The 19561-nt window shown below is 38.9% G+C and overlaps 1 protein-coding gene across 4 annotated transcripts in view; it reads left to right on the top strand.

The window, feature by feature from the left end:
- The window catches only part of slco4a1 (solute carrier organic anion transporter family, member 4A1), a 33117-nt gene that overhangs the window by 3396 nt on the left and 10160 nt on the right, over window positions 1–19561 (top strand). Inside the window, exons 1-8 of one of the 4 annotated variants that reach the window (XM_004565501.5) lie at window positions 2877–2926; window positions 9069–9116; window positions 10636–11739; window positions 13342–13432; window positions 14281–14402; window positions 14551–14662; window positions 16182–16336; window positions 18690–18960. In XM_004565501.5, the coding sequence (XP_004565558.1) occupies window positions 10908–11739; window positions 13342–13432; window positions 14281–14402; window positions 14551–14662; window positions 16182–16336; window positions 18690–18960 (1583 nt within the window). In that variant the 5' untranslated portion in view covers window positions 2877–2926; window positions 9069–9116; window positions 10636–10907. Of the gene's footprint in view, window positions 1–2845; window positions 2927–8984; window positions 9117–10635; window positions 11740–13341; window positions 13433–14280; window positions 14403–14550; window positions 14663–16181; window positions 16337–18689; window positions 18961–19561 lie in introns of those variants that run through there. The other 3 variants (XM_004565500.4, XM_004565499.4, XM_004565502.6) reach the window with 3 other exon arrangements.

Below are 19561 nucleotides of genomic sequence, written 5' to 3'. Positions count from 1 at the left end.
TAATTGTATCACAAAAGTGAAGTTTTCAACTGATACATCCTAATAGGGGCTAGCATGTACACATCTGCCTATGCAGAATATAACACATGTACCAGTTAGTAGTTCATTACTGGATCCACATGAAGCAGAAGTAAGAAAGACAAAAAAGAATAAAATCCATGAAAAAGTATATAACTTTGAAATGAGAAGCAGGCAACTTCATAATGTTACCCACATTATTTCTTAACAGGAAATAATGAGTCAGTGGTAAACAGTCATTTAGTTCTGAGAAATGGTGTGAGAGAGAAATTCCTGGAAAATACATGATTTACTGATATTTTCCCCAAATACATATTAACAGATGAACGTCAGTAAGGTAGAGTCAAAGGAAGGAGTTTTTTAGTAGCGACAGAGACAGAACAGAAACTTTGTCTTTTTAGACATTTCAACTGATTTAAGCATGTGTCTTTGCCTGTTTACTTTTAAATACATATAAAGCATTTAGAGCTGTCTTCATTTTTTCCAGCTGTAGGTGAATGATTTTGGAGAAAAAAAAAATATATATATATTTTTGGCCTTCAGGTAAACCATTTCAGAGTTTTTGGTTGTCTATTTCTGTATGATATTTTCCTTTAACCTCCTATGTCATTTTTAGTGGTTGACTGCCTGTCTTTCTTTTAAAAGGGGGGTCTTGTGTCCCATGATTGCCAAGTGCTTGGATAATTGAAGTTCTCTAATCTCTATTCTCTATCTGGCTTAAGAGTTGGTAATTAGGTTTATGTGTGGCATGTTTGTTTCTGAGACTGTTCATCCTTTCTTGTGGTTCACAGTACAAATGCGGTACTTTCCCTCCTGCACCCTCCATCATTTCTTGAAAGGTTTAGCTAAGGTCAAAAGTTGAACTTCAAAGCAGTGCAGACAGTCAAACAGATTTGGTGGCATCTTCTTAATTGCCTTTTATACCCAGTATTGACTTACTCTCTAGGTCACTTCTTTCACCAACAGGAGGCAGCAAGTTCACGTATGCTAGTATGACTGTGAGATCTGGGGCAGGAGGTTGACGCATACATGATGACTGTGTGTGTGTCTATGTCTGCAGGTGGATGCTTTTAGCTTTAAACAAGCATGCCACAGTGGCATTACTGAATAGATCAAATTTAGGTTACAATTAATGTAAATATGTAACTTATTGTATTCCCCTTACAATAATTAAATAGCTGAACTGAAATAGAGGTGATTTTATCAGGTAGGGGAAGTGAAGCTGTTAAAGGAGAATGCATTTCAACAAGTCAGTTGTCAGAGAACCAATCAGAATCAATGAAAACACAAACTGCTTTATTCACAACTGTGTCACGCAACACTAAGACGGAGATCTGGACAAAATGGATATTTATATAGGTTTAAGAATGGTTGTGTAGTATATAAATATACATATCCTCCTTTTATGATAACTGTGACTTGGAGTAAAAGGCTCCACTGCTGCTCTGCTGGATGTTATCAGGTTCCTATTTTCTCTGAAATGTTACCATGAGCACACTGTGTACTGGTGTACTGCATGGACTTACTTCCCCCTAAATTTCCCCTTTCAAACCATGTGTATATGGATGGAAATCAATACAGGATAATTTGCATATCATGCAAATATTCTTCCACCTTCAATTTAGGTAGAGGTAGAGTTGGTGTACCTGCACTTCTAGTTGTATATTTGTTCTCCATAATCAGCCCATATTGTCACGACTATGGAGTTAAAAAGGCGAGGAAGAGAAGGACAGCAGACAGTAATGATGCTACTGTTGGTGTTTTTGCTTTCGAAGTTGCAGCCAAGCAGAAGGGCATTATCAGGTCAGTGCTGTCCCATTGCATTAATTCCCCACAGTAACAGTGGGATTCCACAGAGGTAGATCACCCTGCCTACTGTAAAATGAGCAACTATTGTACCACTTACTGACTAAAAGAAAGGAGTTTGCTGGGCTATTAATATATGCACTAATTTCTACATGCATTCATTGCAGACATCTCAGTTAAATGGATAGACTCTGCAGTCTGTTTAATTTTCAATGGAAATATTAAGACCAAAAATTGAGAAAATGGGAAAATGGACGGTGGTTTCCTTTTTCTGCGGCCTCAGTAACCTCTCAATGAGGTCTTAGATGCTCATACTAAGTAAAACATGAAGTTTATCTTTTCAATTAGAGTCAATAAGAAGTATTGTCTAGAGTGTGCTTATGAGTACCTTCAGGTTTGGTAGTAGTGTCTGCTTTGAAAACACCAATACACAGCGGTCAAAAAACTTTCAGCCCAAAGTTTTATAACAAACCTTCCCTTACCAAGAAGTGACAGCAATAGCATTTACCTGAGGTCAGAGATCTGGAGCAAATGGGATTTTCCGCCAAGGCTGGGCTAAGGCCAGGCAGGGTCTGATAATTTTTCTTTTTCGCCTAATACGTGAAATCATAATTTAAAAGCTAGACTTATCTTTCTAATATCGAATCTATCTAATAAATAAATAAACTTTAACCAACACTTTAAGTTTAACTAAATGAACAAACAATTATCTATCTAATAACAAAATTAGTTTGACAATTTTAACCGTGTTAGTGTGATAAATATCCCAAAAATATAAGAACTCATGAATGGGGGGGGGGAGCACTTTATTCAATATGCCAGTTTGAATGTAATCAGAATTACTCTTTTCATGATACAAGTTTCAAAGCATTCAATTTATATATGTTTGCAGAAAAAAATATGTGGAGTGTGCCTTTTAACAGTGTTAACATGTAACTCATGTAACTGAGTGGCAGTGACAATGAGCCAGCATGTCCAATAGCAGTGCCCCAGAATCACATGAATGGCATGCAGTAAGTTTCGCTGTTCTCAGTTACACTTGTGCACCTCCACTATTCTGCCTGTACCAAACCAGCCGTGAAGAGGTTGATATCCCTTGCTGGTAAGTACTGAATATTGTACAAAGAAATGATTAACATATATATCAACAGAATAGATACAACAATAAGCAAAGACATACATGACCTGTAAACAGCTTTTGATACTTTTCAGTTACAAAGACTACTTTCTCTGTTTCCTGATTGCCAAAGGCCTTGTAGAACAGTCAACGATAAAACTCGTACTCACAAATTAGAATTGTCTCACATTTAGCAACTGGTGAAAAACTTTAAATTGAAACTGGATACTTACTTTAGAATAAAGTCCTGTCTTACCTTTGAATAAAGAAAATGATTTTTTGTTTCCACTTGCTTAATTGTAGTAATGTGATTAATATGCTTACACATGTATGCTGGATTCTGTCTATCATGAAGCACTGAGATTTATTACAAATTTTAAAGCTCTTACTCACTACGGTATATTGTATGATCAGGTTGGGTGTTCTGCTTTGTTACGTTTGAGACATAACTACTATTATATTCTCATTTTTAAGGCTATACTTGGTTTATGTCCATCTTACTGACTTACATGTGTCAGATACAATGCCATCAGCATGTTAATACTCTAAAATCAGATATGACCCTGATTTTAGATTAAAACAATAAAATCAGGGTCATACTGTGTCATGTGCCAAGGAGTAAAAATGGGTTTTAAAAGTGGACACTGAAGGGGCCTCTCTAATGTGATGGGGCAGATTGTTCCAGAGATTAGGAGCAGCAATAGATAAGGTCCTGCCTTGAGTTCCTCTCTCAGCCCTTAATAATTGTCCAGCTTCTCGTGTTCCTTCTTCTCTATGTTGCTATCACCTTTGCTTGTACACCACTACTATCACCAGTTAGTTATCTGTATCTGGAAGTCCATGGGATCTTAGTTTTGTTAGCTCCACCACCCTAGCGGGTTTATCTGATTTTGACCTCAGCTTTCCAGGTTATACCCAGCACAGATGTTCCTCTATATTTTGAAAGCGACTTGGTTATGGTGTTCCATGTATGCCCTGGCCTGCTGTTATGTGCTGGATTGTCTCAGGAGCTTCTTTGCACAGCCTACACCTGGGGTCTTGCCTGGTGTGATAGTCCCCAGCCTCTACTGATCTTGTGCTTAGAGCTTGTTCCTGTCCTACCATGATCAGTACCTCTGTAACTTTGTGCAGCCATTGGTAGGATTTCTCAATATCTTCAACTGGTGCGTTGAAGGTGTTGAGTGCAAGAGCAACGGACCTGCAAGATAGGATATTGGCTAAGCTGGAAAAGGATTAAAAATAATTTTTAAAATGTTACCTCGTGTTTTCAAACCTTGAAGTTGCCATTCATGGTTGTATCACTTTAAGTCTTGTTCACATCAAAGAAGCAATAAGCAAAAAACAAGAGCTTCCAATACCTCTGTTTTTCTTTAAAAAAAAAACAAAAAAAACAACAACAACCAAAAAACTGAAAAATTGCAAAAGGACTCACAATTTCAAGTTCAGACTTGATTGAATTTCAAGCTGACTATTTGTCTCTGCTATTTATAGAAGAACAAAACCAAGAATTCTTGGGTTGTTATCGCCCACAAAAGATGTAACATTAGCCTGACATGCAAAAGTTCAACAAGGCCAAACGCACAGTGCTGCTGTAGCTCAATTTGCTGTAACTCAATGCTTTTCCACTTTAAGATTCAAAGAGCAGTTCCTGGAATTACATCATCAGTGGGTTCAAACAGGGTTACTTATTCTCAAAGCTGACACAGTGAGTCTCACAGTTTGTTCTCTGCTTCCAGTTTTACCAGAGCAACGACCTGCTAAAGTTTCTATTGTTTCTTTTGTAGTGAGATATTACAACAGTGTATACAAACACCGGTGGTGTTTCTGTGTGAGATTGACAGTTTAGGCTTCATCTAAGTCTGTTATAATAACCACATGAGAGACTTCCTCTTGATACTTCAAAAGCCTTTGTGTATCACAGAGGAGGAAAGTCTTCCCATTCCAAAATAAATAAGTTTCTACTGTGAAGATAAAGGACCCATTAGGTAAGGCAGAGCTTGTTGGTTATTAATATTGCAGCTCCCCACTCTGATCTTGCTTTGAAAACAGAAATGAAAAGGCGTGATGGAGAATTGGATCGAAATTACATGAGAAAAAAATTATCCATTGAGAACTATTCCATTTCTGGCTTCAGACAAACAAACAGTGAGACAGGAAAGTGTTACCTCACTGTAAGTGCATTGTTAACAGTGTGGCCTGGTTCAACTTTCAAAACACTCCCACCTCTGGTCGTCTCATCATCACCTGATAGTGGCCCACCTCCTTTCCTCTCCTGATAGCTTTTAACCTCTTAACAACCATTGGATCGTGGGAATAACGTGTTGGGTTAGGTGTAAGGTTTGAATTAGATCAGGGCTGGGCAATTGATTTTCCTAAGTGGCCACAAGCTGAACTCAGTTTTGCTCAATATTAATTTTATCTGTTTATACGCTTATTGGTGCAGCCCTCCTCAATAGTCCTAGTTCCTCATGTGACCCCTTTGGGAAAATGAATTGCCCTCCCCAAGTTAGATTAATGCATGGCCACCATTTTTATAGCATTTTCAAAATCTGAAAAAAAAAAACCCCAAATGTAAATAAATAAATAAATGAAAAATAATGTACAGTCTAAATAAACACATGCAAGTTCATACCCCTGTCTTACAGAGGTATTGGCAATCTGGTGCATATTGATCCTGAGGAATTAAGTCATAATTGGTGATATCCCCAATCTAAACCCTAAGCCTAAACACACAAACAAAAAAACTTAAACACAAACAAAAAAACTTAAACACAGCATCACAGCATTCTGATAGCACAGTTCAACACTGATGATAATTTAGACATCAAAGTTAAAACTCACAGTCTAAAACCTCAAATTCTTCTGCTTATGAGGAATTCAGCCCCACCTCAATGGGGAAATAAGCCCGAGTTTCATTTGGGCATAATAAGGTTTTACGCTCTGGCTTCCCTCCAAAACCTTATACTTGTTCTTTTCATGGGCGATCAGCTGAACAGACAACAGCTCGCAGCAGTGTGGTTGGTACCATTCATTTTGTGTTGATTTGCTTGCCAGGACCCTTTCATGTTCTGCATCAAGGCATGTTGTCAAAGGAGTTTGCAAAGAAAAGTGTCTGGACTAAGTTACTTGAAGACGTTTCACCTCTCATCCGAGAAGCTTCTTCAGTTCTAAGGTCAAATGGTGGAGAGTCCCAGATATAAACCTAGTGGGAGTAACCCCCCCACAGAGGAACAAAAGGACCCCCTGATGATCCTCTAATCGCCTGAGCCAAGGTGTGAAACGGGGTGTGGGTCCCAATCAGCCAGAGTTTCGGGTGTGTTCATTGTGAAACCTGGCCCCACCTTATCATGCGAATTCCTGAGGTCAGATGGCATCGATGCATCTTAAGGATAAAGGACACTCTTTCGAGGATGCCAATGTTCATATTTTGGACAGAGAGGACAGATGGTTTGAAAGAGGAGTGAAAGAAGCCATCTATGTCCACTGTGAGTGACCATCTTTGAACAGAGGCGGGGGTTTACGACACCAACTCTCTGCCATCTATAATCCAGTTTTGAGATCCCTTCCCAGACGCCTTAACGCCCACTCACATCCTGGGCCATCTGACCTCAGGAATTCGCATGATAAGGTGGGGCCAGGTTTCACAATGAACACACCCGAAACTCTGGCTGATTGGGACCCACACCCAGTTTCCCACCTTGGCTCAGGCGATTAGAGGATCATCAGGGGGTCCTTTTGTCCCTCTGTGGGGGGTTACTCCCACTAGGTTTATATCTGGGACTCTCCACCATTTGACCTTAGAACTGAAGAAGCTTCTCGGATGAGAGGTGAAACATCTTCAAGTAACTTAAAGAAGTCCAGACACTTTTCTTTGCAAGCTCCTTTGACTACGATGACCTGGATGACTGAGAACCTTCACAGACATTAAGGCATGTTAATGCAGAGTAATGAGCTGAAGTGGACAGGTTTTAGGCATTTGAGTTTTAGTGATAAAAAAAAGTGGTCATTTGTTAAATCAAAAATGAAACAGTATTTTACTTTCTACACATAAATACAGTATTTATACAGTATTTATGGATTTTATGTACATGTTCTAAACCATAGGGCTGCCTATATATGCCTTGGTGCATGTATACTTGTTTTTGTCTGAAATTCGACAGTGCTCTCCTAAAGAGGATACATTTTTCTTATTTTCTGTCTTTTATAAACAATATCAGACAATAGATCTCAGTTGTTGAATTCAGGTATTGTCAGTCCAGCTACCACAGGTGTTATAAAAAATAAATCAACAATGTCTGCCTTTACAAACATTTGTTAGAGAAGGGACATTTTAAAAGGCTCACTGAATTTGAGCAGGCTATTATAACCTGTGGTATCAGAAATGAAAACACCAGATCTCAAAGATATTGGCTGTAGCTCAGGGGGTAGAGCAGGTCATCTACTGATCGGAAGGTTAGTGGTTTAATCCCTGGCTCCCCCAGTCTGCATGACAAGTATCCTTGGGCAAGATACTAAGCCCGAGTTGCTCTCTGATCCATCCATCAGAGAATGAATGTGTGTGAATGTTAGCTAGGAAGCACTGAAAACCATAGATGAAAATGCTTGTGTGCGCTTTCTTTGTATAAAGTACTTTGAGTGTTCCGGGAGATTAGAAAAGTGCTATATAAGAATCATATAAAAGAATACCATTTTACCAAAGGTTAAGATGTGCTATATGGTATGCATATGAGGCCCCATACTCTTTTTAGCCGTTTGCCCAGGCCAAGCGACCTGTTTCCTACATCAGTATGTTCAGTCTCATAATCCTCGATGTGCACCAAACCGTTTGTTATTCAGTGCTTTTGCCCTACTTAAGTTAACTATTTTATTTATAACATCAACAACGTGGTTAATTTTTAGCTCCGGTCATTTTAGCCCATTTCAGTCCAAGCCTTTTCAAGCATGCACTAACTGCATGGACATACTACTCCTTGTCATAGTGCTGTTCATTCAGCATTCAGACTGATCAAAAGTCCTTTTTGCATTTGAAATTTTGCTAACAAAGTTTCAGATATCCATTCCTACTTTGCATTAGTCAAGTTTTTTGATTTCTCAGTGTGTTTGATCTTGTAATAGCAATTCAAATTGCAATCCTTAAACACATCAACCTGTTTCTCCGCAAACTAAGTGCATAGCTTTACCTCTGACTTCAGTAAATAAATACATAGAAGTCCACGTTTTGTTAAAAGCTGTACGTTTTGCATTAGACTTTTTTATTTTTTAATATGAACTAACATTTTCCAGGGCTAGCAAATCTCTCATAAACATTGGCTCCAGTACATTTTAAGTGATCAAAGTGATTTAATTTGCAAGTTAAAAAAAATAGCAGTTGGTTTACAAATATAATCAACTAAGTTGTATTGTGATAAAATTAAAAAACAAAACAAAACTGTAAACTATTCTGTGATGGGGAGTTTATCAGAATGTTTCGTGGCTGAAATAAGACAAATTGCCTGGTAGCAGCTGAGGCAGCACAGCACCTCTGCCTCAGATTCAGATAAGGTATTCGTTTTTAAGCTCCAATAGGTCTTAAAAACCTGGGTCTCTCCACCATTCAGTCTTAGAACTGAAGAAGCTCGGATGAAAGGTGAACTGTCTTCAAGAAGCATAAACAAGTCCAGTCACTTTTCTTTGGAAGCTCCTTAGATTACCATGACCTGGATGACTGAGAACCTACATAGACATAAAGTGAATAATAGCTTTGTGCACTTGTTAAAATAAAGAAAAACTATATAAAAAACACAAAAACTTGTTAACCAACATTCAAATATTATTTATAGCCACATTTGAAATGACTGTTTCTATATTTCTCCTTGCTCACAATTTTGCTGCTCATTGGTGAGCAGTAATTCAAAGGTGGACTATGTGGGCTGGTGACACTTCCCTCCTTTCCTCCCTGCAGGCTGCCTGCAGGACTCCAATCATGTGGGGCGGGGGTTGTTGTGTAGGAATTTGCTGATGTAGTCCTTCAGTTATAAGAGGCTTTGAGAAATGGGCTTAGGACCTAGCATGGATATACCTCTCTGTAACTGTTCATCTTTATTTGCCGCTCTTATTCCATCTCTGTCAAATGTTTTCATTTTCCCAGATTAACAACTGTTAGCAGTCCTGTTGGCTGTTATATGAAGGAATAGAGGTAGGAGGGTAAACTGATTCTATTTATAATTTAATTTAATTTATATTTTAACTGCTTTGTGTGTGATACGTTGTAAATATTTTAAAGATTAAAAGGTGATTAAAAGGTGTTGGCAATAGAAATGTTTTGGGGTTTTTTTAAAAGATTTTTAGCGAGTATTTTAGAGATTTTTACAGTATTGGCATAGAGGGAAGTGCTCTCTTTTACATTTTTAGCACAGTTACATAACTGTATGTAGAAGTTTATGAACAAGGTGTTTTTGAACATTGCAACACAATTCTTCATTCTTGGTTGAGATCAGGGAAACACGTTTTCCTTTTCCATAGCGCTGGTACAGTGGTAAGTACAGTCACTACATAACGAGGAGGCTTTTGGTTTTACCAGTCATCATCTGAGGAGTTGGCAAGGATATTGAGTGTGTTTTTATTGCTCAATCAAATTTAGATTTAAAGAGTTCTCTTTCTATAAATCTTTTCACAACTTGAACAAAATGGCTTTTCATCTTTCACTTGTTAAGGCTGACGATACATAAAAGTGACACAATAATGACAACTTAGAAAGGTGGAGTAAACTTGTTGATGTGCTACTAAACCAACATTCAGAGGTTAGCATCATCAGATCATGCTCAGAAGCTATTCCTGCATTCAGTTAAACTCACTGTTCAGATGTTTCTAAGCTGCCACTCCAAAACGTACGATGGGTAAATCTTGGAGTCCAAGCTTTGAGTGGGAAAACTAACAAGAACTTTGCTTGTACTCGATGTATTTAATATGTCGACCAAACTGTTTTATTGTGCTGCGCCTTTTCTTATTTCTCAGTAAATCTCTTCTGTTTTGTTTATGCATCCAATTAAGCTCTATCACTGTCACTGTCAAATATGACCCCCTGAAGGTCAGTAAGGCTGCTTGTTTTGTGTTGTGACAAGTGGACATTGAGTTTCTAGTGTTCCACATTGTACTTCACAATGAAAGAAAGTAATATAAATAAATACATTACATCAGTTAAAATGAGCTTTCAGATTGCAATAATGGATCAAATACACACTTGTGTTGTTGTGTTGTTGTTATGCAACAAATAGACCTGCACAGTATTTTCATGATGGTGATTATGAAAGCTCTATTTGTGATTACTAGAGCAAAGTAACAATGCTTATGGTTCATTAGCAGTGTGCACTTTGAGGTTTTATGAGTTCCCTGTAAGACTCTGAGATTTGGTGCAATGCTTGATACTAATGCTTCAATCGACTCACAGTTAGAGGAGTCTTTGTACCAGCATAATGTTAAAAGGCAAAACTGTTCTTTAAACAATGCGGTGGTAATGCCAGGAATTATTTAATGCCCATGTAGAGATATGTATGTATGTGTTTTTATACATTTGGTAAAATATGAAGCATCGGTCTAGGTCACAGTGTCTGTGGCCTGTACATAAATTCTAATGATGACTTCTTTATGCATTAAATCTTTACAAAAGTTGGTTGTTTCTTTATTTAATCTATCTAATTTTTCTTTTCTCTCCTCAGGATGCTATTACTCATCACAGTAACAAAGCCATCTTTACACCATATGCAACCTTGTGCAAATAAAAAGGAGCACACGAAGAGCCGTGGACACATGAGGTGCAAACTACAAAGCAAGAATAGATAATTTCCAAGAAGAACCTGGCCTTACCACAATATCTTCTTGACCCTTTATTACTTCAAATTTCCTTTTTTTGTTGTTGAGGTAATTGATTTATTGCCTCAGTTCATAGAATCCACTTCACAGGATCCTCACAGTGCCCCTCAGAGGGGCGATGCCCGTCTTGCTAAATGCCGACGCCTCTTTTAGCTCCAAACAGGAGCTCCTGGACCTGCAGGATTGTCCTCTCAGCAGAGGCCCCTCTTTGGACACCCCTAGTCCTGTGGATTCCCAGACAGGCAGCCCCATAGGCTCTGGTCTCAGAAACCCTGACAGTCCCATTACTAATGAGCCACTCATTTTCACCGGGGCGTCGGCACTCCCTGGGCCAATATATGGGGGGGAAACAAGACCTAATGCAGAGATTGGGCTAAAGTTAATCTCTACTAACACAGATCAGTTGTGTGGCTGGGGAGCTCTGGCCCCCAAAAGCATCCAAGTTTTCAACACTCCTCGGTGGGTGTTGTTCTTCCTTTGTGTGGCCTCTTTCCTCCAGGGGATGATAATCAATGGCTTCATTAACACAGTGATCACCTCAATCGAGCGACGCTTTGATCTGCGCAGCTACCAGGCTGGCCTCATCGCCAGTTCCTATGACATTGCTGCATGCGTCTGCCTGGCCTTTGTCAGTTACTTCGGCGGTACAGGTCACAAGCCCCGTTGGCTGGGATGGGGAGTACTTATCATGGCACTGGGTTCTCTGATGTTTGCCTTGCCTCACTTTACTACACCTCCCTACCAGGTCAGTTTACCCGAGCAAACAGGAATGTGCTCTACTAACCGTACCAGCCCGTGTCAGAACAAAGAGGCAGGAGGACTGTCCAGCTATCGCTTTGTGTTCATGCTTGGCCAGTTTTTGCATGGTATGGGCGCTACGCCTCTCTACACATTAGGGGTCACATACCTGGATGAGAATGTCAACTCCAACTATGCACCAGTTTATATAGGTGAGTCCTACTAGTAACAGTCACCAGAAATGGCAGCAAGCAGACTGTTCTTCTTTATCTGTTTTGTTTGCAGTTGATTATTTACTATAACCCTATTCATTTATTTATGATTGATGATAATTTATGCCAAAAAATTTAAAAAAAACATACTGTTGTCACCTCTCTCATCTCATGCCAAGCATTTGACATTATAGTCCCTGAAAAAATAGTAAAGATGCAGCATTCCTGGGATTACCCCAGAAAGTCATTCATCAGTTAAATAATAGCTTCAACTGTTAGGTAGTGGGGATAACTATTAATTACAATAGTAAAGTAGTAGTAGCAGTAGTAGCTTACCAGAAACTAAAATGTAATGTACCATACCTACATTTTATATTTCAGTGGCCAGCTTATTCATTTAGACAGGTGCTTATTCCTATCTGTGGGGGGTGGGGTGGGGGGGGGTGGGGGGGGGGGGGGGGGACGACATGCAAGTTCATGCCAAGATGAGTGCCAAGACGTTTTTCTAGAGAGACTTGGTCATTTTAGAAATATGGGACTGAAATTGTGATAATAAATTGATTATTTAATAGATATATGAAACCATCAAAATTTGAGAATTTATAAAAATTCAAACCACTACTCTCTCTGAAAAATTATTTGAATAATTTATTAGCTTATTAACTGATTGGTTGTTGTTTAGTTTTTTTCATAAATGAATCAACTGATTAAACATCAAATCACAATGATATATGTTCCATCAGTTGTGCAGCTCTATGTTGATCTTCCATCATCTTTGTTAAACTGATGACTCTTTGTTAAATTCCCGCATTTTTTAAATGATACAAGGTTTAAGGCCATAGTTGTGCTGATTCATGTGCTGCTTGGCTCATTTTGTCAGCTGGACAGTGATAACTCTCTCTGAAGATTAATTATTTTGACAGAGCTTTGATTAAATAGAATAGTGAGAATGCATATGCAAACAGCAGGCACTGAACACAATCCCAGCTGTGTCTTTTAGCAATAATTCTTTTGCAGGTGCAGGCTCAAATATATCTGTTGTTTAGCTCAATGTAAATGTAGACTTTTGTTTGAGCATCACATGCTAATGCAGGTGCATGAACAGATATATACTCTCACGGTTACAGCACGACTTCTTTCACCAGCTGTCTACCTTCTTTTATCAGTCTCTGTCCCTCTTCCACAGAATAATTTTATTACCAGCAACCATCCAGTATAATCTCTATTAAGAAGGAACTGGATATAGATAAAAGGGCTTGTTTGGTAAACGCAGCTAATGTGCCTCAAATGTACATATTGAGCACTGTCATTGTCTGATGCCATCTACTGCAAGTCTTGTAAATTTGACCCTCTAGGCTCCTGTCATGACCCCTTTTCAGCATTTAGCTATCATTCTCTTTCAAATAACAGCAGAGCACATTGCTTTTATGAAAACACACAAACACAACAGGAAATTTTCTAGATGCAGAGCCCATATAAAGAACAATGGCCCTTTTAACCTGTAGGACAGGAAGAGTAAGTAGGAAACAGGAGGTAGACGCTGGAGTCATTGTACTGACACACCCTTGCTCTGTGTCTATGGTCTTCCCCCCCTCCCCTTAGGGATCTTCTACACAGCAGCCATTGTGGGTCCAGCAGCCGGTTACCTGCTGGGTGGTTACTTCCTCAACATGTACACTGAGATCCATCTAACGTGAGTCTGCTTTGGTTGGTACCATGGACAAGGATAACTGACTCAAAAAGAAATGAGATCAGTATAATAGAATAGAACTGAGTCGGGGCACTGCTATGGCTTACCTCACATAGGTAAGGCCTGCAAGGGCCTGGGTTCTAGTCTACAGGGCAAGACTAGGGAGAGTGCCCCTTATCCTCTCACCTAGTTACCTTACTGTCATTTCCAATACATAAATAAAGGCTAAAATGGCCAAAATAATGATTTAGAAAACCACTGACTAGAATGCAATGCACTAAAACCAATTACAGATTACTAAACTGGGAATAAACAAAAGCTGACATGCAGAATGTGGAATAGAGTCAAATATTGTGATATGAAATAGACAATGGGAGAATGTAGAATAAAAATATACACAATAGAACAATACTGTCTCATTACAAGATGCTTTAGAGATCTGCCTCTTTAAAGGTCAAGTGGTTCATTCCTGCCTGTGCATATCTCTCATACAACTCCTCCAGCTAATGCACAAGTGCGCACTGCAGCAGTTGCACACCTTTATTGCAGATCCTCTACAGAGAAAATAAGAAACGTTTTACAGTTTGATAAGAGAGGCATCTCAGTTTCAACCATATATATTTAATTAGTGTTATATACTGGGAATGTTATATTTTAGCTGTTTGTATATATTAGAGCTATTTTGTTATATTTTGTAACTTTGTAATATATTGTATTATTTAATTTAGTTTAGTCAGGTACTATTCTTACTGTCTTGGAGCAACTGTGAGCACATAATTTATCGGGTATCAATACAATATTCTGATTCTGATTCTATAAATGTGTTTAATCATATGTGCGTGATGTTCCAGGCCTGAGATGACGCCAGAGAACCCTCACTGGGTTGGGGCTTGGTGGATTGGCTTTTTAGCAGGAGGAGCAGCCGCTCTGCTGGTGGCATTTCCCATCCTGGGCTACCCACGGCAACTACCAGGTGCCAGCAAAGGCCATGGCCAGTCTTCTTTATAACAGCGAGGGCATTAAAAAAAACACTGACTAATACATTAGGTGGTACTCTGGTATGTAAAATACCATATATTTTCGAAACAGCCTCACTCTTACTTTTCTGTGTCTTCCTGCAGGCTCTCAGGAGTATGTGACCATGCGTGTGTCTGAGGCCCACCAGCTTAAGGATGGAAGCCACACCACTGCCTCAGACCCTCAGTTTGGCAAATCGGTTAAAGACATGCCAAGGTAGAGAGCTTCAAGAAATAAATGCTTTCACGACCTCGTCTAGTTTCTATTTTAAATTGCATTTTATTACTTTGTACAGTTTGCTTCATTGTTTTGTTTTTTATCTTTTATGTTGAGCACATTGAGTTTATGTGTAATGAAAAATGCTGTATGAATAATTTCCATTGCCATTTTTCATGCTGATGAATCTGCTGCATGCATATTACTGGATCTCACTGCTGCATTTGATGCATTTAACCACAAGATCTCACTTGCCTCATCATCCGGAGTAATGTATTGGTATTTTTAGTACTACCCTGAGCTGTACGTTTCCATCACCATTGGTAACTATTCTTCTAACACTGCTTCACTGACCTGTGACATGCTTTACCTCTGGGTCCACTTCTGTATTACAGCTTCCCACTTTTACACTGATGACGCCCAAATATACTAACCACTTAAATAAATAACTGTTCACTATTACAAACCTCTACCAAGGCTAAAACCTCTGTCCTCACAGTGCTGTGATTAAGAAGCAGGATCCCGAAGGATATCTGTATCTTGATTAGTTTGTTTCACTTAGGAATGTACTGATCAGCACTAAGATTAATAATTTCTAAGCGACCCCTGGTACAGAAAAAAGAATATTGCAAATGCATCCATAACCTCTAGCTTAATCATCCTGATAAACAAACAAATCCCATTTGGGAATGGTGGTTCTAAATGGCTAAAAACTAATAACTAGACTGTTAAAAGGATTAATGTAAAATCTGTTTTGTTGCTGCAAAGAGCCTCCACTTTTTTCCAATGCAAACTATTGTTTGCATCTCCTTGTTTCTTTACATGAAAAGTGGCTAGTTGGCTTAACAAAAGAACCATGCGTTAGATAAATCAGAAACATATTGTTTTCTTTAGAGAATACAGATTAATTAGTTTTAGTTTTTAGTTTGTTACATGTAGCAATTATTACTTTTAATGAAGCCTGCAGTGCTTTCAACCTAAGCCCCATGTTGCTGTTCTGGGAGACAGACATCTCAAACCACATGTGGGCTCTCTTACCATTGGTACTGGTTTTACTGCTGTTTCTCATTGGCATTATGTAGCTCAGGTTTATCAGTGTGGCTTATGCAAGGATTAGTTCACCATGCAAATTCACCTCTAAAATGTCACAGAAAACCTTAATGTTAATAAGTTTACTGTCATCCTAAAGCAACGACAGGCAGCTATGAATACAGAACAGCACAAATGAGTGACAGTATTGCTCCTTTCCATTTCACAACCATATATACTATGAGCTTACTGTGATCGCATCTATTACTCTGTCTCTGTGGAGATTACAGAGAGTTACATGATACGTTATGTAACTTGATTATATGTCTTTGGATTTACAGCAGTGTGTATCTGCTCTATATTAAGAACATCTTGCGATTAGAGCAGGGTGCATTAATGAAAAAGGAAGCTCAGGTTTGTTCAGTCACAGTGGCTTCACACATCGATGCCCCCTGACTCTCACCCTCTCTCTCTTACTGTGTATTTCCAGATCTGTGCTGCTTCTCCTAAAAAATCCCACCTTCCTGTTCCTGTGCTTGGCTGGGGCTACTGAGGCCACCCTCATTGCTGGCATGTCCACTTTTGGTCCAAAGTTCTTGGAATCACAGTTCAGTCTCAGTGCATCAGAGGCTGCCACATGGTTTGGTGAGTGAAAAGTAAAGAGGCCCATCACATGGGCAACTTTCGCTATGCATTTAACTCATTTTATTACTTTATTTATTGAACCTTAGAAAATCTTCACAACAGCTTGTGAAATAACACTGATCTAAAAGAGAGGATCTATTTTTTTGTGAAAATTTGAAATTTTAGGTGCTTTTGTTCAATCATAGACCGTTCCCTTAGTGCCTCCTATGCTGGTGATTTCTTACTAGCAGTTTATACATAAACTGCTAGTAAGAGAGGATACTAGATAATCATAGTCTAGAAGGTCAACAAATGCAGCACAACCTCTACATGAATACAAAATGAATACAAAAAAATCCAAAATATCATATAGGTCAGATAGTAGTTTATGCTAGTAACAATGTTAAAGAGAAACAAGGAACAATACTGTTCTACTGAATGTAATATGCTAGGCTAAAGAGCAATTTGACAATAAAGGGAAAACTACTGTCACCTGCTGTAGAATGATAGAATGATATCATGGAGGGATCGTTTGGTTTTGGCGATCAAATCCAATCTTACCTTTGGGAAATGTTAGCTAACATTAGCACCTCTGCTGAAACTATAACTGCAAGTTTCTCACAAAGTAAAATACTGAATTTAGTAAACAAGGTCAGCTATTAATTCTAGATTTAATCTCATAATTTAATAAGCCATTTGTAATTACTTTGAGTATCTTTCTTGGCAAACTCATATCTGAATATAAAAGCTGCATATTTTTCATTCTACTTTTAAATTACTGCAGAATGTGATTCAGAATATTAATCACGTAATATAAAATGGTATGATACTCACGGTGTATGATTCACAGGTCAAAATGTAGAACACTTACTGTCTATAGTACAGGGCAGTTAGCCAACTAGTTATTAATTACCTAGTAAACCTGTGTCAGCATTGGTAGCTTTCCAACATTCAAGTCAACTGTATTGTCAGGGTTTAAAGTAGGTCAGAATGATCCAGAAGGGCGTTCCAGCATCCAAACAGCCTAACAAATGTCACCAAACACATCAATAGTTTTTGTGTAGTTTGTCACATAATGTGTCTTGGAGATAACTGTATAGTTGTTGTATCTCCCAGGTAGAAAAAAAACAATTCTGAAAGGTCGTACAAACCAAATTGATGTATATGATTTTGTGTTATTCAAAGGTGCATGAAAATACCAGACAAACTAATTACTGCCAAAGTTTACAGTGATGCACTGTGGTGGACTGGTTGCATCTAGGGCACAGGTGTCGAACTCCAGGCCTCGAGGGCCAGTGTCCTGCAGGTTTTAGATGTGTCCTTGATCCAACACAGCTGATTTAAATGGCTAAATTACTTCCTCAACATGTGTTGAAGTTCTCCAGAAGCCTGGTAATGAACTAATCATGTGATTCAGGTGTGTTGACCCAGGGTGAGATCTAAAACCTGCAGGACACCGGCCCTCGAGGCCTGGAGTTCGACACCCCTGATCTAGGGTGTTGTCGCTGGCTGACATCAAGGTTAGAAGACATCAATTGATGATGCTGATTTGATTCACTTACCATTTCTCCCTTTTTGTAATATCTGGAAATCGGCCACAAAGCTAGTGAAAGATCTCTTTAGATCTAGTTGAATTCAGTTGACTAAATCCACATAGACCCCTGACTATGGAAATTGCAGCACAGGTCAGCTGATCACAGTCTGCACACCCTTTTGTCAGTGCCACCGTTTCACTATTTTGCTGCTATCCTCAGTCACAAATCCACCCTGATACTCATCTCCACCTACTCCACGCTGCTTGCTCTTTCCTTTTCACTTCTCTTTTCCACTGTTTGTTGCTTTGGTTGGTTGACCCCAGACATTTAAATGAATCTGTTTACTGCTGCTTACTGCTATTCATTGATCATCATCAGCATTACTGCAGTTTTGCACATCACCTGCTCTGCACATTGTTCCTGAAAACTGGTACTCGCACACTTCTTCTTCACTTTTCTGGCATCCTGTCACTCTCCAGTATTGCGTTAAACAATCTAATAAAAAAGTCCACTGCTTTCTCTCCTTCATATCTGCATACCTCCACAGGCTGCCTTTCCACTCATCCTCTTCATAGCTGCCCTCACTACCTCTTTACTAATCCCGGGCTGTCAATGCTTATCATCAATCAGTTTTCCTCCACAACGAGCAGCACAACATGATCACATTTCTCCCTGATACCCCCAAAAAACTACAGATGACATAAATATTACATGGTTCATGGTTTGGGATCATTTTATGCCTCTTTAAGTCTGGAGGTCTTGCTCCTCTTTTGGACAGATGGGACTCTTTCATATATCAACAACATTGATCCGTTATGCTTTTATTCTTTTTCTCTCAGGATATATGGTGGTACCAGCAGGAGGTGGGGGCACCTTCTTGGGTGGCTACATTGTAAAGAAGTTGAACCTGCGGTGTCGAGGTATCATCCGCTTCTGCATGATGTGTGCCATGGTCAGTCTGCTCGCCATCTTCATCTTTGTCATCCACTGCCCCAATGTGCCCATGGCTGGTGTCACAGTGCCTTACCAGTCTGGTCTGAAGACTAAACAGCAACTGGACCTGTACAAAAATGTGTATGACAGCCCAAGTAAACTGTACCTCAGAAACAGGTAAGCTGTGTATAGAACTCGTTATTTTAGTTATGATTTCTTTAAGTTAAATTGGTTCTGACTGTTGTTAGTTTTATTCTACAAGAGGTTAATGTACCTGTCTGTCAGATCTGACCAGGTAAGTTTTACATTCAGCTCACAGTCTCTGTGCTAGGTAATGTTTTCTCTGAAGTTCCTCCCTCGTGGTTCCTCTTTACTGCTGTCATGTGAACACAAGCCAGAAAATACCAAATTAATTATATCTGGCCAGAAATTACTTTGGACTTTAAGTCACACTTGAAGTATTGGTGCACTGTGGTAAATTGTGTTCACTGTCATGTTATAGCTTCAAATGAGCAGAAAAGTTTTATATCAGTGTAAATGTAAACAGGGACTTTGTTTGTGTTGAGCTGCAGTGCAGTGGAATAAGCCAGCTACCCTTTAGATTTAAGAAGGAAACAAAAATTGCTACCTTAAAATAAAAGGCTGTTATATAGTATTACTGCTTTTAATAAATATTAAATTATTAAATATTAACAAAAGCATTTAATATAATATTAAATGTTACGATAAATCCATAAAACTTCCCCCTCCCACCCCTAACCAGTCATGGCAGATGGTT

Source organism: Maylandia zebra, linkage group LG20 (genome assembly GCF_041146795.1).
Source record: "Maylandia zebra isolate NMK-2024a linkage group LG20, Mzebra_GT3a, whole genome shotgun sequence".
NCBI lineage: Eukaryota > Metazoa > Chordata > Actinopteri > Cichliformes > Cichlidae > Maylandia > Maylandia zebra.
The sequence above is the reverse complement of the archived record's forward strand: the minus strand, read 5'-3'. Positions and strand labels throughout refer to the sequence as shown.